Genomic DNA, 15,279 nt, shown 5'->3' with positions numbered 1-15,279 from the left:
GGGACTGGAGGCCGGTCATTGACCTGTTTCATCCCAATTGATATGTTCACATTCCAGCTTCATAATGGTATCCTACATTACTTTTCAGTGGGCTTTGGATGACCAAGATGGACGTCTCCAATGCTTAGCATTATATTCCCATATTGGAGTGTTCATGTTCTTATTCTCAGTTTTTCCATCATGGGGTGGTATACCAATTTCATGCCCTACCCTTCGTGCTGGCTTTGGTACTTTACATTTTCTGTTAGGTAGTGTGAACCTTTGCTCTACATCTTCATGCCCTAGGGTTGTGCTTTCACTTTTGAATAGACGACTGGCTTCTTCTCACTCATTCTGAATGGGAGTCAGCCTGTCATATATGTCAGCTCCTTCTCGAAGCTGCTTGGAGAAGTCCTTCCTTCATCCTACCCAGTACCTCCTTCATCTGGTTGTTTTCTTCAACACCCATCTCAGTTGGGCCCAACCTTCTCCTCTCCAGTTCTGTTCTATGGAACTTGCCAACTGGAATGCCCTACCTGCTTCTTCACTTTCTGCTTGCGAATTTCTATCACTTTTGGGGATATGGTCTTCCCTGACTCCTCTCATATCTCTCCACTGGGCTGCTATGTGATCCTTTCAATGGGGCTTCCATGACCAATGGAACTATGCTTGGGATTCCTTGGATGTTCCTATAAGCTTCCTTCCTACATTGTGGATGATCTCTGATGGTGGTTGGACAAGGCTCATACATTGGCAGGTGTCCCACTTCCTCCTCCGTTGCAAGTTTTACTTCTGTTTACGATGCATCCCTTCAGGGCTGGAGTCTGTGGGTCGATTACCAGGAGGCTTCAGGTCATTGTTCTGTCAGGGAATGTTCTCTTCATATCAAGGTTCTCAAACTCCTTGCTATTTGTCAGGCTTTGGATCACTTTCTTCCCATCTCCAGAGATCGTCTGGTCATGATCCATTCCAACAGTTGAACAGTGGTGGCTCATATCAATCACCAAGGTGGCACCCAGTCGAGATCCCTGTGTTTTCTAACATTGGATCTTCTTTTGGGCCCATGATCATCACATTCGTTTGATGGTGTGTCATGTACCAAGTGCTTTCAACCTTGTGGTAAACCATCTTTCCCAACCCGGACAGAGTGGTCCCTTCATCCCTTGTTTTTTTGCTGGCTTTGCAATTGGTGGGGTATTCCTCATATTGATGCATTTGCCACCACCATCAATGATCACCAGTTACTTTGGTCCCTGGTTCCCCACATTTGGGCCTTGTCTATAGATGACTTCAGCCAGGATTAGTCAAACAAGTTCCTTTAGGTTTATTCTTTTATCCAATTATTTCATTGCATAGACTCCCCCCATCCATACCACTCTATGCAAAGTCCTTCTGATTGCTCCTTACTGCCCCATTCAACCATGATTTCCTCGATTACTCCAGCTACAATTGTTCCCTCCCGTCCCTCTTCCTTTATTCCCCGACTTACTTTGTCAACCCCAGTTGCCAGTTCTGCATCCCACAATTCACGCCTTCCATCTTCATGCCTAGTTTTTGTCCAGTTCTTGGTGAGGAGATCCGATTTCTCATATCGGGTGGCATTTCATTTAGCTTATTCCATTTGTCCTTCATCCATGGCTGTGTATCAGTGGAAATGGAATGTTCTTTGCACCTGGGCCCTGGCTCAGAATATATCCAAGCTTCTTGTCCTATGGTTGCTGGTATCTGAGAGTTTCTTTTGTGGCCTTTTAAGAAAGGGTATTCAGTCTCCTCGATATCAGGTTATCAAGCAGCCCTATTCAGTACTTTCTGTTTTTCTCATTATTGTAGGGTCTTTCTTTCCCCTGTCTTGCCATTTTGATCTGTTTTTTCCAGATACGTTGGCTGCCTAGGTATCCGGTACTTTCAGATTGGGACATTAAGGTGGTACTCCATTCCCTTACTTTACCTCTGTTTGAGCCCATTGCCTTATGCTCTTTGTTTCACCTATCACTTAAGCCATATTTTCTTCTCCTCTTGGCCTGTGCGTGTTGTTTTTCAGATCTATTCGCTATCGACATCACTCACACATTGTACAACCAAACCTATCTTCTCCTTAATCCAGATTGTTCCTTCCTTCCCAAGACCTCGACAGCTCGCATGGGTAACTCCTCCTTTTCACCCATTTCCATTCTCTCTGTTTCTCATCTCTACCCTCATCCTGATCTGGATAGACTTCTACACCTGGTGCATGCCCTTCATTGTTATATTGCTAGCACAGCTTCCTGTTCCCGTCTCTTTATCCCATAGCAACCCTCTTCCTCTCGGGATCTTTCTCCCTTTAGCCTTACCAGTTGAGTTCATTGTTTAATCCAGTTACCCTATTCCTCTTTGTCCCCTTCCTAACATGCTTTATTACATGTTACCTTTCATCAAATCTGACACCTCAACTTTTCCCTTGCTTTTCATCTTCATCAGCCTTTGGAAGAGATTCTGCATTCAGACATGTGGACCACCTGTCAGACATTCATTTCCCATTACTTACATCACGATGCAGTTCATGCTTCCTTGGGATATTGCCTACCACCTTTGAATATACTTCAGTGCGGCTATAACACTAGGTAATTCTTTATTGATGGTTTATTTTCTTTCAGGGGCTCTTGCTTTGAATTTCGTCTCTTGTATCCAACTGTGTGGTGAGTGGTGCCTGATCACTAACAAATCTGCACTGTACACCATGTTGATTTGTGTGCTGTTTCTATGGCTCCACACACTCACCTTAGAGATGGGGTGTTGCACAAGATCACTGGATGGTCAATAATCTTGTGATATTTGCTTCATAAATAGGCTTATCCTCTCCCACTTGGATGTACTCTCTTCCTTTTCCCCCATGTTTGTTAGTATCTGTTCATGGCTAAGAAATACCTGGTTCAGAAGTGGTGCAGCGCCCATCCTCAGATCATCTGATCTGTTTCTCTCATCTACAATAGTATCCTTTGGATGCTTTTAGTGGGTACATCTGTTCTTCCCTCGCACTGGCCCTTCCTTTTTTCAGTGTGGGATTCTAGCTAATCTTGTGAGAGTAGGGAAGTACCATATCAAAATTTATAATTCTTCTATACTGAAAATTTATTTCAAATAGGTACTTCCCTCCTCTCACACTTCCCACCCTCTTCCCCACAATCTTTCGATGATCATGTCTTCTGCCAAACTTCGAAGTGATGGTTCGGTAGTGGCGCATAGAGGGAGTCACATGCATCACATGATAGTAGTGCTCTCCTATTGGTGGAGAGATGATGCATGATGACATGTATGAGAGACATGTTGGAATCTTTGATTCCAATAGGGATGTGCAGAAGGCTTATGGTATGCATTATAAACCTAATCTTGTGAGTGGAGGGAAGTACCTATCAGAAATACATTTTCATTATATGGAAAATTATAACTTTAGAAGCTTAAAAAACTTAATTATTTTGAAAATTTTCAACAGCTTTACGTCACTTGGTAGTATGGACTGTTCTCGACCAAACCCTGCATTGCAGTATGTTGATGAAAAGGGCGTTGTTAAATATCACCCTGCTTATGTATTAACAGACTGTGGACAAGAAAGAACAAGTCGGCATTAATCACACAGTAGCACCTGCATTTAAACATGGCAGACTTCTTTATTTTACATAGTGAGTCCACATGATAATACGTCATCGTGAAAGAAAAATGTGAAATAGTTTTAAAACTAAGTGTAAAATACTAATATATATATGTGTGTGTGTGTATGTGACATAACATGGTAAAAAAGCATGAACTATTTCTTGGATATTTCATTTTTGAGATTTTATCAAGTTTTTACCAGTATTTTCAAGTTGAATTTTAAGTATCAAACATTAGTGATAATAAATTAGATAAAATATGAAGTTTAGTTAGGCTAAATGGTAAGTTTTCACATTGTGATTTAAGATGAATATACAGTGTATGGTACAGTTAATTTGTAATACAAGCTTCATTGTCTGATTAGTGTACAGCACTACCAAAAACCAAGCAAAATTTTAGCTCCAAACAATTATTCTTTAATTGCTTTCAGATACAATAATTGTTATATTGAATCAGTTTTGTTGTGTTAATTTCACTTAAAACCAACTTGGTTTTTATTGATTTTTTTCTATCCCAGTTACAAAACAATTTTAATTGCTCAAGAGAAATCGCAAGTAAAAAAAAAAAGATTAAGGAATTTTAGTGAGTTTCAAGTGATGAAAATTTTTTAGTTCTATATTAAGAGATATTAAAAGCCGTATAAATATTTTACGTAAAGTCAGTTGAATGTGTAATTAAAAAAACAATTTCTCATTGGATTACCCTCCCACTAGTGGTTTTCTCATTGAGTAAACCATTTTTGCTGTTATTTGTAAAATATAAGAATATTAACATGATAAGTTGCTATATGAATGTTAAAATAAAATATAAGAATATTAACATGATAAGTTGCTATATGAATGTTAAAATAAAATATAAGAATATTAACATGATAAGTTGCTATATGAATGTTAAAATAAAATATAAGAATATTAACATGATAAGTTGCTATATGAATGTTAAAATAAAATATAAGAATATTAACATGATAAGTTGCTATATGAATGTTAAAAGATAATATTGTCAGGTTATTGTTTTTCTGTTTATTAGTTAAATATCCACCATACTTAGCAAACTGTAGTAGATTTAAATTAATTCCATTCTACTGTGAACAAATGACATAAGAAATTGACTACTATGATCAAGTACACAGGTGATAAACTAGAATTATAAGTATAGTTTTATAGTTCATTTCAGACTACTAAGTTTAGAAAGGACTTTTATTTCACCTGACATTTACTTGTGTTTTGAGATTATATATTTCTACTAAATATATATAAAGAAAATGAAGTTACATGAAAATATTCATAGATAAATTTTTTATTTTGTTAAAATTACTTTGATTTCAAAATTTGGTGGTGCTCTGTATATTGTTCTAGCAATAGTACACTGAATTGATAAATCTTAAGTTAACTTCTTCATCAAATTTTGTTTTCTACTTCAACACTTGTAATGTATTCGGTTAATAGATAAGGTAAAACTAAGGTGTGCCAAAGTAGTTACTTTTAATTGTAATTTTTCTTGATAGAAGACATTGTGTAAACACAAATATTACCTATTTTTACTCTTTGATTTTAAAGCACAGTGGTTAAATTTCCTAAAGCATAGCTTAATGTCTTCAGTAAATTAATTTGTTTTTACATTATATAATTTATCTTCAAGAAAAGACTAATTATTGCTTGTTTTTATGTGTAAAACTAATAGGCCTTAAAGGATGTGCCTGTAAATGGATTACCATGGGCTGGGCAATTAATAAGAGAACTTAAATATATTTCTAGTTTCTTACAATTATCCTTATTGGTGGTAGTGCATCATTGCTCAGCCTACAACTTTAACTGTTTTTTTATTGAACATAATATATACAAATATCACTTAACTATTGTCATATGTCTTTTGGTGCTTAGTCATTGCATATCTGTCTTGATGACACCAGGAGAAAATTTTACAATTTTACTGGCTTAACATTTTTGTTGCCATCATGAATGGCTACGATTGAAGCATAGAATAAGCTGAAGTGGTATAATTTTACTTGTCAAGCAAGGCAATGTTTGATGGTTTAACATGTATTACTAAATATGAACTTTCCACTGGTAATGCATCATGGTAATGCTTAATACTACATGACTGAAGATGGCCCTTTATAGCATTGTAAATGAAAAACTATAGATATATACCATAGTTATAATGAGTCAAATGTAACCTGTTGCAGTGATCAAATGAATAAGCAATTGGCAATTAAGTGAACGATGGTTAAGAAAGTATCACTGGTAAATTATAATTCTTATATTTAATATTGTAATTAGAAGCATTTCATGTATACAATTGTTTTTTTGTATTAAGAAAAAAATATGTTATTAGATATATCATGTCAAAAAACAACAACATAAGAAACCGATACAAAAACCCTAATGGGCAAGAGGCACATTAAGGCTGTGAAGAAAAAGAAAGAAATAAGTAAAGACATACACTGAAACCTCGGTACGTAACTGAAATACTACCATAACATGCATGATAATCAAGTTGCTCAACCATATGAGGCCTTACTCCAGCATTTTCATAACCAAAGATATGATAGTTTGTGTATGCGAGGTATGGTTGCCCATATTCCTATGCAAGATCTAGGTTGGTTTGACCAATTCAGTGTTCAAGGGAGTTAGAAGAAGAGTTATAGTACAGTCAATCTATGCCAAATATAGTCTTGACTCAAGATTAATTGCTACAGATTTATTTTTGCATAAATGTTATTCTGGAAAGCCAAAAGAATCACTTGTAAAAAGTCTCAAAGATACTCACAAGGGGAATCAATTAAAAGGTCAATTATTAAATAGCAATTATCAATTGAGTACCATCCTGGCAAAAAGCATATATCACCAAGTACTTGGTATATATGATGCTTACAATGTCATGTAATACATCATTTTAAAGCCGATTGAATATTTTTTCAGCTGGGTGCAAAATATATATGTCATATCTTCCATTTTAAAAATTATTAGTAATCTTGGGATTTTTTTTTGAATGAAAAAAAAAAGCTAATTATCATATAAAACTTGCAATTTTCATGGTAGGTATAAAAACACCAATTTATGAAACCAATATTATTGTTAAAGCAAGGAACTTTTTAGGTAACTTGTTCCAATAGTTTCAATTCAACTCTGTAAATGTTTGACCAAGAATATTTTATGATACAATAAATTATAAATAAGTAGTCAATAATCAAAATCTGTTCCATAATCACTGTACTTAGATAATAGTCTTATGACATTAGTCCTCAGTATCATTGTTGGGCATTGGGGAAAGAGAATTTGTACATGTACCACAAGATGTGAAACACTGCAATTTATATTTCTTACATGTACACCTAACAGATCTGCATTCAGATATACAATTGCACTGTATTACATGCAAAACTTCCATGGATGCAGGTGGAAAATCTGGATCTGATAATAGACTCAGAGGCTATGATACTTTGTAGCTTCAGCAGTTGGTGGAAGAGTTTCTGGTTTGACAAAGATGCTACTCTTTGCAACTTTCTCACAAAATTTTTCATACCAAAAGTCATTAAGTCCTTGTTTTCGTTTCTCATTATACAATTCTACGAGTGCCTTTTCATCCATAGATATAACATGTGTGTTTTACTGGTGTCTTTTCTGTTGAGGGCTGCATATTCCTTGAAGTTACTAGTTGTATGGATCTTTTTTCAGTGATAATCCTTTCCCAAGGCCAAATACTTGTGAAGTTGTATCACAACCCAGGATAGCATTAACAAACAGTATATTTGTTGTAAATATCTTATCCAAGTTTAGTTTTTACTGCATTTATATTCCAAATTTTGCTTTTCTGGATCACATTGTGCTTTGGCTCAGATCAGAAGAAAACATCATATGAATTTGGAACTGTGTAATAAATAAGAAGCACCAGTAGATCCATATTTTCACCAACCACTATTGTAGTGTTTAATTCTGCCATCTTTGCTGCAATTTTTACTATTAATATAACTGCATCTCCATTGGCATGAATTGTAGTGCAGCCATTTCTTAGGTTCTCTGGACAAATAAATGTTTTATGGACGAAGATGAGCGTGAATACACGTTAAGCATGTATATATGTCGCTTGAGCAGTATTTAGCTCATGGTCGTAACCAAGTGTTATGACCCCCCCCTTAACCATGTCACAATGGCATAAACAAGATAAAGTTACCAAGGTAAATGAAAACAAATGGATGGAATAGAATGATATTATGGGATTTCAAGACAAGAACAATGTAATCTGGAAATTATTATAAAACAAATAATATATTATGGCTATGTAAACATTTTAAAATATTAACATCAGCAGTTTTATCTATTCTATAACATATAAATGTAAAAGCAATTATAGACATTACTGCTAGTATCTTGTTAAGTAAAATAACAAAGCACAAATAGCTACTATATAGCTTTCAAATACATAACACATAGTTCACATAAGCTTTTGGTCAGACATATATGTCAAAATTACACAATAGAGTGTGAATGTTTAAATTTACTGAAATACTTAAACTATGAGAAGAAGCACTTTGTTAATTGTTTCTGTGACGGATTTATTATTCTATATATATATATTAATATGGATGTTTGTTTAAATGAAATTTATATTTAGAAATGAACATAACCTATACTGTTATATACGTATGGCGAAACTCCTGCCTATTCTCTAAAGTTCTAGTAGATTCTCGAGTGTAAGAATCAACAAAATACGTGTGTACGTAAACGCTAGTTTAGCGTGTTAGTATTATTACGTAAGCTGAAATTTCGAGAAACTTACCACACGCCTATAAATATAACCAACGCGACGCGCCAAGAAAGAGAGTATCTATTATTGGGTTGCTGTAATTGGTAAGCTATAACTGTGATTAACACATATTAATCGGGAACTTTAGATATATTGACCAGGAACGTTTATAAATTTCGAACATTACAAATCAGTTAACTTCAGTGGATTCACATGGGACATTAGTACTGTTACGAAAACATTACCTAACGTCATCGGTAGAAACTCGACCTGTAATTGGAGTGTGATCAGCGAGAACTACAGGACCAGCTAGTTCCCTATTAAGTGAATTATACGTACATTAACTCGCTCATCGTGAACCCTCAATAAGACACCAAGGAAGTTTGAGACAAGAAAGAAGACTTTATATTGCTTGTGAGTTTGCAAAGTTTTTGTATATAAATCATTGTTTGTAATAATTATTTCTAATAACTATTATTGTAAATTGTATTGTTGTTTATATATTAAAACATATTTGTATTAAAGAAAGAAACTGTGTGTATTAATCGTGTTGGCAAATATTATAAATTGGATAAAAATCGGCATTTATTTAACAACTAAAAACCTATTTGTATTAAAGAAAGAAACTGTGTGCATTAATCTTGTTGGCAAATATTATAAATTGGATAAAAATCGGCATTTATTTAACAACTAAATTTAAATTATCATTTAGTTCGGTTTCAGACCATTCGAATTGTAATACGCAACACACACACACACACACACACACACACATAGATTACTGCAACAAACCCAAAGTTCAGCCTACCTGTTCACTAGCCATTAGTATGAACACTTCCACTAACATTGGTAGTCGTAATAGAATGGAGGAACTTAAGTTCCTGTTCAATTTTATATAATATTTTTGATGAAAATGTCGTTCAAAATACTGCCTCATTTTAGGATTAATTTCACCTATTACATTTTGTAAAGCTAAAACACTTTATGCCATTCACTTTCAAACATTCCAATAGCCAACTAAGTTCAAAGTTCACGATCCCTGTTTCCATTCGATTCAAACCGAACCTTAAGCATGTAGTCGTCAGTTTGTTGAGAGTGGTTATTACCTTGCGTATGAATAGCTTAAGTCCCGCTTGGTTCTGGCTAGATCCTCATGGAGTTCTTAGGCAGTCTTGGATTTGTTGGGACTGTTCCATGTGATTTTCACCTAAATCACAATCAGTAGTGTAACAGTAGCGTGGTCTGCTGAACTATGTACAAGTTTAGGACAGATTTCGATGTATTTGTTTGAAGTTTTAGCCGATTCAGCTATCAGAGTCCTCCTGACAGTCAGAGCATTGAAATCAAAGTGGATGCCCTAATGTTCAAAAAGTAGCAGGAAGAGGTCTTGAAGACCTTTTCCAGGGTTTTTGTGGTACTTTATTAAATATTAAGTGTCGGAAGGTCTTTTTTTGGTTTTAGCATACTATAATCCTACTTGTTGTCATGTTCCTATTCAATTGTATTAGACTAAAGACTTTATAGACACTGGATATAGCAAATATAATGTGGCTGACATTGCTATACATTCTACTTTAATTTCACTACATAAGTTCTTTGCTTGTCTCATAGAAATTTTAATAAACATTTTTGAATGTAGAGCAAAAGTGTTCCAAAGAATATTACGTAAATATGACATGAAATTTTCTATTTTTTTAAGTATTATCTCTCATTAAATGATTTTTACCATGTTCATGTTTTTTGATAAAATATTATTGCGAGGAGGTTTTGGTGTTGCATTTTTTAAGCAATTTCTTGCTGCGGACTTATATAGATAGAAACCGGGTTTCGATACTCGTGGTGGGCAGAGCACAGATAGTCCTTTGTATAGCTTTGTGTTTAATAACAACAATTCATTGCGACATCTTCACTTCCGGGTTGACTGTGCATAAAGGTTTTCATGACACTGTTTCAATTATTGTTTTTACCGTTATGATAAATCTTTGTTAAAGGGTCCACTAAAATTCTCACTGTTACAGAATTGTTTTATAAATTATTGTTCAACATGTAGTAAATGATTTAAGATTATATTGTGCTAACATTATTATTGTTCGAGATTATTTCTGTTTTTTTTATGTAATTTAAAATTTCTCATCAATATTAAATGAAAAATTGTACTTGCATGTTTTATCTTATATTGTAGATAAATGTTTTGTAAAACACAAGTTTAAAACCCAAAAGATTAACAGTTAGTCCTTTATATAATCGATTGGACTTTAAAAAGTTATTAACTACAGTCTTGAAAGATACAAGGAAAAAAAAGATGGTTTGGAACCAATTACTTTTACTAAAGCAACAATAAGTTTGAATATATAATAAGAAACTGAATTATGTCGAAAAACTACGTGAATCGTCATCAGTGATAAAGCACGTAGTTGTAGTTAACCCTGCACTAGTAATGTAACTATCGACAATCTTTCAAAAAATCTACTTTTAGTGGTTTAACTACACTAAACATCAGTATTTTCGTATGTATGTAAGTTAAAATAAACTCAAACTATCAATTTTTCGTCGTCCCGGTATTTAGATTTTCTTGACCCTTTATTTCCAAATTATTTAATATGAAATTTTCATCAAAGCATGCTACCTACACAGACCTTATTCACACATTTCAAATTAAAAAAAGAACAAAAGAGATATAAGGTGTAAACATAAAAACAATTATATTTTCACCATTAAATATTATCTTGTACAAATCACGTGTTACAATACAAAATAACTTTATTAAACTTAAGTACACTTTTTCTTACAGTCCTGCCAGTACCAGCAGCACATTTCACCACCCTGACAGTCAGCATCAGTTTTACAGGTCGAATTAGGACTAACACCACCGGGACAAGGGTCTACGAAGAAAATGGCCATTCCGGACATTCACCTGTTAGTTAGGAAGAGAATGACATTGGTTAAAGTTATTAATAATTATACTTTTAGTGTTGAGGAAGACTACCTTTGAAAAGTTAAAACGATGAATGCGATAGTACCACAGAGAAAAAAAAATATTAAATGTTGCAAATACATTGGTGCCACTAGCCAATAACAGTTCATTGTAAAATATATTTAATAGGGAGAACGTGCAAAAAGGAAATTTAGCTCCTCTTGAGACCTTAAGAGTACGCCGCGACATATAGGACAGTATTTCTGAGTGTTTGTTGCGAACTTTTGAAATATACTTACCCGAGAGTTACTCTTATAGATAGTTTAAAACGCGGAGATTTACCTTTACATATGCAAATACCACTAGCACAGTTTTTAAAGGAATTGTTTAAAAGTTATTAAAACTGTTTAAAGATAAAAGGATGTTGCACTTTAAGAGGAGGAAAAACCTGGCATTATTCGTACTTATAGATGACAAAATGATTTGCTGTTAATATCTTACATTCATTTAAAAATCTTTAAGCTATTTCTGGAATTGGAAACTTCAGGAAAGTAAGTGTTTAGTAAAAGTTACTGTTTATAAAAGTTGTATCGATCTGTAATTCGTTAGGTCAGTTAGTGAGGTTGAGACTTGTTCGAATACTACAAGAACTTTCAATTCGCTTGGAAAGAAGTTAAGCTTGAGTGTATATCTTTGTTACAATGCATTAAACGTCAATACGCCACCACCACGGCAACAAAACTTTTCTTGGTCTACTTTTTCTCAGCTATTTTACCATAGTAAATTTTTATATCTCTAGGTACTGCAAGCTACTAGAATGAAGGTTCTTTTATTAACCGTTCTTGTCGGATTCATGTTGTTCAGCAGTGTGATGGTCAAAGGTAAGTTCGTATTTTTGGTAAAGATTTGTATAATTTATAAGCCCGGATTTGTTAACAATGAACTTCTCTCTAACATTGTAATAAGCTACCCCAGCTTACATAAGAGCTAAGTGTTGTTTGAGAAATCTTAACTTCATAAAGAACCAACTTTTTCATTCAAACGATATACAGATTAATTAATAGTTAAGAAATCAGATGCAGTTGGTGAAGATCACGTGCCGAGGTTTGATACTTAATGAGAACATTGTGAAACTACTTTAAGAATTTCCGAAAATAAATTTTTCCTGAAGCTCGTAAACGTAGACTGCACCGGAGTTTCACGAACTTCAGATGACTTAGTACATTGTAACTATTCTTAGCACTACAAATTTACTAAATGAATTAGAACCCTCTTAAAATTTGGAATACAGTTTAAAATTGAACATAAGGTTTAATACTAAAACATATATCATCGTTTGTGAAAGTAGTTACTTTGATAAGTTGGAATATCAAGAGACTATCTGTAATGTACAGCAGTATAGGACAGTTATGTATTATGCGAAACTTCTACAACTAATTTAACATTCTCATTATCACCCGTTATACAATTATATATCTTTACATTGATAATACTTCATTTTACTTGTCTATTGTTTTTGTTAACTAACGAATGTGACATAGTTTGTATTAAAGTTACTATTGTTGCTTCTTACTCACCAAGACATATGAAATCAACAAAAAAAAAAACATTTCGTTTAGAATTTTTTTCCTTATCTCATATATTTTTTCACACAATAACATATAATAGATCCAAATTAATAAAAAGTTAGTGGTTTTGAACTCCACTCAACACGTTCAACTAACCTTTTCCGGGATATGAAGATTTTGTTCTTAATGCTTTGTGAAGGTTTTGACAATTAGTGTACTCATTCGTGTTGGCGCTTTATATTTGATATTCTTTCCCTAGCGAACCAATCATGTCTCTCGAGTGTAATCACAGAATCATAACACCTCGTTTGTCAAGGTTAGATAGATGTCGAAAGAGTACCTTTGCTTACAAAGTCCCATTGCGTGCATATTTCGTAACTGTGGGGAGGTAAATCCAAAGACAAAAATAAACAATGAGATGCTTTCATTTAATTATGTTTCTATGAGTTCAACTGGGCAATATTATCTGTAACCACATCACAAGAACGCGTGTTGCAAATAATATGTAATATTTTCTGTTACGTTAATTAATCAGTCACAGTAGACTTATCAAACCAATTAGAAGAAAAATAAAACACAAATTTGAAATAATTCATTTCTTTATATTCAAATCAATTTGATCTGGGAAAACCAAGTAGATTATTTATGTAAAATAAATTTCAAACTCGTAAAAATTTATGTTAGCTATTGTGGTCAAAATCTGGCACTTTCTGTATGCATTTTCTTAAGAGCCAATCCAGTCTTTGCTGTATAAATTCATCATAAGTGTAACGTAGCCTATAGCAACGAACAATAATCTGCACACAAAGGACTGTGATCATACCCGAACTCTCATGCTAAATGAGAGATAGATGACTTATAAAAAAAAAATTACTATTCGCAGAGAATTTGGGCAGCTTGAAAGAGTTCGTCTGTTTGAAGTTAAGCAAAAAGCTACACAATGGGCTATCTGTGCTCTGCCCACCGTGAGTATCGAAACGCGATTTTTAATGTTATGGGCTCTCAGAATTACAGCTGTGCCACTAGGGGCATTTAAAAGAGAAGAGGGATGTTAATTTCTTGGACAACAAATTGTTCGCTTGTTTGTTGGAAGTTAAGCACAAAGCTACACAATGGGCTATCTGTGCTCTGCCCACCACGGGTAGCAAAATCCGGATTCTAGCGTTGTAAGTCCGCAGACATACCGCTGCGCTAATGGGAGGTCGGGACAATAAATCACAAATTTCTCTGGATGGAATAAAGACTAGGTAAAAGGAAAAGGTTTTAAATTATCTATAGATAAAACACATATGGTACTTTTTTCTCAGAAACGTGTTTTAGATATTCATAAAGTGCAGCTATCTCAAAGACTTGTCAAAGTAATAGCAGAAGTTATATTTTTGGAAATATCCTTTGATCAGTTAAATGGTAGGCTTACATAAGTAAGCTGGTGGATAAATATAAATTACTAAGATATATTTCGGGAAATACCTAGTATACGGGGAAAACGTTGTTAATGGTATATACCGTTGTGACTCGAGATGTGTGGTATTATTAGTGTCAAATATATGGATCAGTGTTTATATTAATTCTTCTAAGTTTAGTAGATAAGGTTCATTCCAAGGCTTTGAAGTTGTGTTGTTGATCTAGAGTAACTGGAAAAGGTTTACAAGAAGAGTCTGAACAAGAATATTGTAAGAAAATATGTTCAACAGGATTGGCTGCAAGATTTTCATATCTTTACTAGTGGGTCTAAGTAAACAAACAGTATCTACAATTTCTATTGCAGGTTTTTAAGTTGAAATAGCAAAACTAATCTATATGTTTTCATTGTATGGATGTTAGCAACAGTGATACCAATTTAACAAGTAGAAGAAGTAGGGTTGACAAATTCAACGGAGCTTTCAGATGCAACACAAGTCTCAGTGTATGGATATGTCTTACATTTGTGTAGGTAAGTCTTGTGTTATTCGGTATTTCAGTAAGTTTTGTTTGTTGCAGTATACTATAGAGGTTCAGCTGCATCAGCCACTCCACACCTTTCACATCTTCCATTACACAGAGTCTAGTTTTCAATCTACTTGCTCCCTTCTATTCTTACCCCATAAAGCCCAAATTCTCCTTAGTTTCCAACTGTAATTGAACAAACTCCCTTCCTTTTACTTCTGTCTTCAATTGTTTCTATCACGAAGATGAAACATGATTGCCAATAAGAATTTTAATTTCATTTATATCCACGAGAGAATATTCATATACACTAATAAATGATTCAACCCATATGAGGCTTCTCTGTCTACTGCCTAATTACCAATAATACCCATAATAAACAGGTATCCAAAGTAGGCTAGTGAGGGAGAGAAAGAACAACTCAAAACTCATTTGGAGAAATTGTAAAAGGATCAACAACATAGCATCTATAACAAAATAGTTGTAAAGTAGGGTAGTGAGGGAGAGAGAGAACAA

General features: G+C 34.0%; 1 protein-coding gene and 1 long non-coding RNA gene across 3 annotated transcripts in view; both read left to right on the top strand.

Moving 5' to 3' along the window:
- The window catches only part of LOC106468920 (FAD synthase-like), a 48,541-nt gene extending 44,135 nt beyond the window's left edge, over positions 1-4,406 (top strand). For both annotated transcript variants that reach the window (XM_022397325.1, XM_022397326.1), the window contains one exon: positions 3,449-4,406. In XM_022397325.1, the coding sequence (XP_022253033.1) occupies positions 3,449-3,584 (136 nt within the window). In that variant the 3' untranslated portion in view covers positions 3,585-4,406. The remainder of the gene's footprint in view (positions 1-3,448) is intronic.
- Positions 4,407-10,247: 5,841 nt separating this feature from the next.
- LOC111088154 lies at positions 10,248-10,916 on the top strand. The gene is made up of 2 exons (XR_002612759.1): positions 10,248-10,288; positions 10,770-10,916. It is a non-coding gene; the product is annotated as an uncharacterized LOC111088154 (long non-coding RNA).
- The last annotated feature ends 4,363 nt before the right edge of the window (positions 10,917-15,279 follow it).

The sequence above is a fragment of the Limulus polyphemus genome, unplaced genomic scaffold, assembly GCF_000517525.1.
Source record: "Limulus polyphemus unplaced genomic scaffold, Limulus_polyphemus-2.1.2 Scaffold3222, whole genome shotgun sequence".
Taxonomy (NCBI): domain Eukaryota; kingdom Metazoa; phylum Arthropoda; class Merostomata; order Xiphosura; family Limulidae; genus Limulus; species Limulus polyphemus.
Note: the sequence above shows the minus strand (reverse complement) of the source record. Positions and strands in the feature narration are given on the sequence as shown.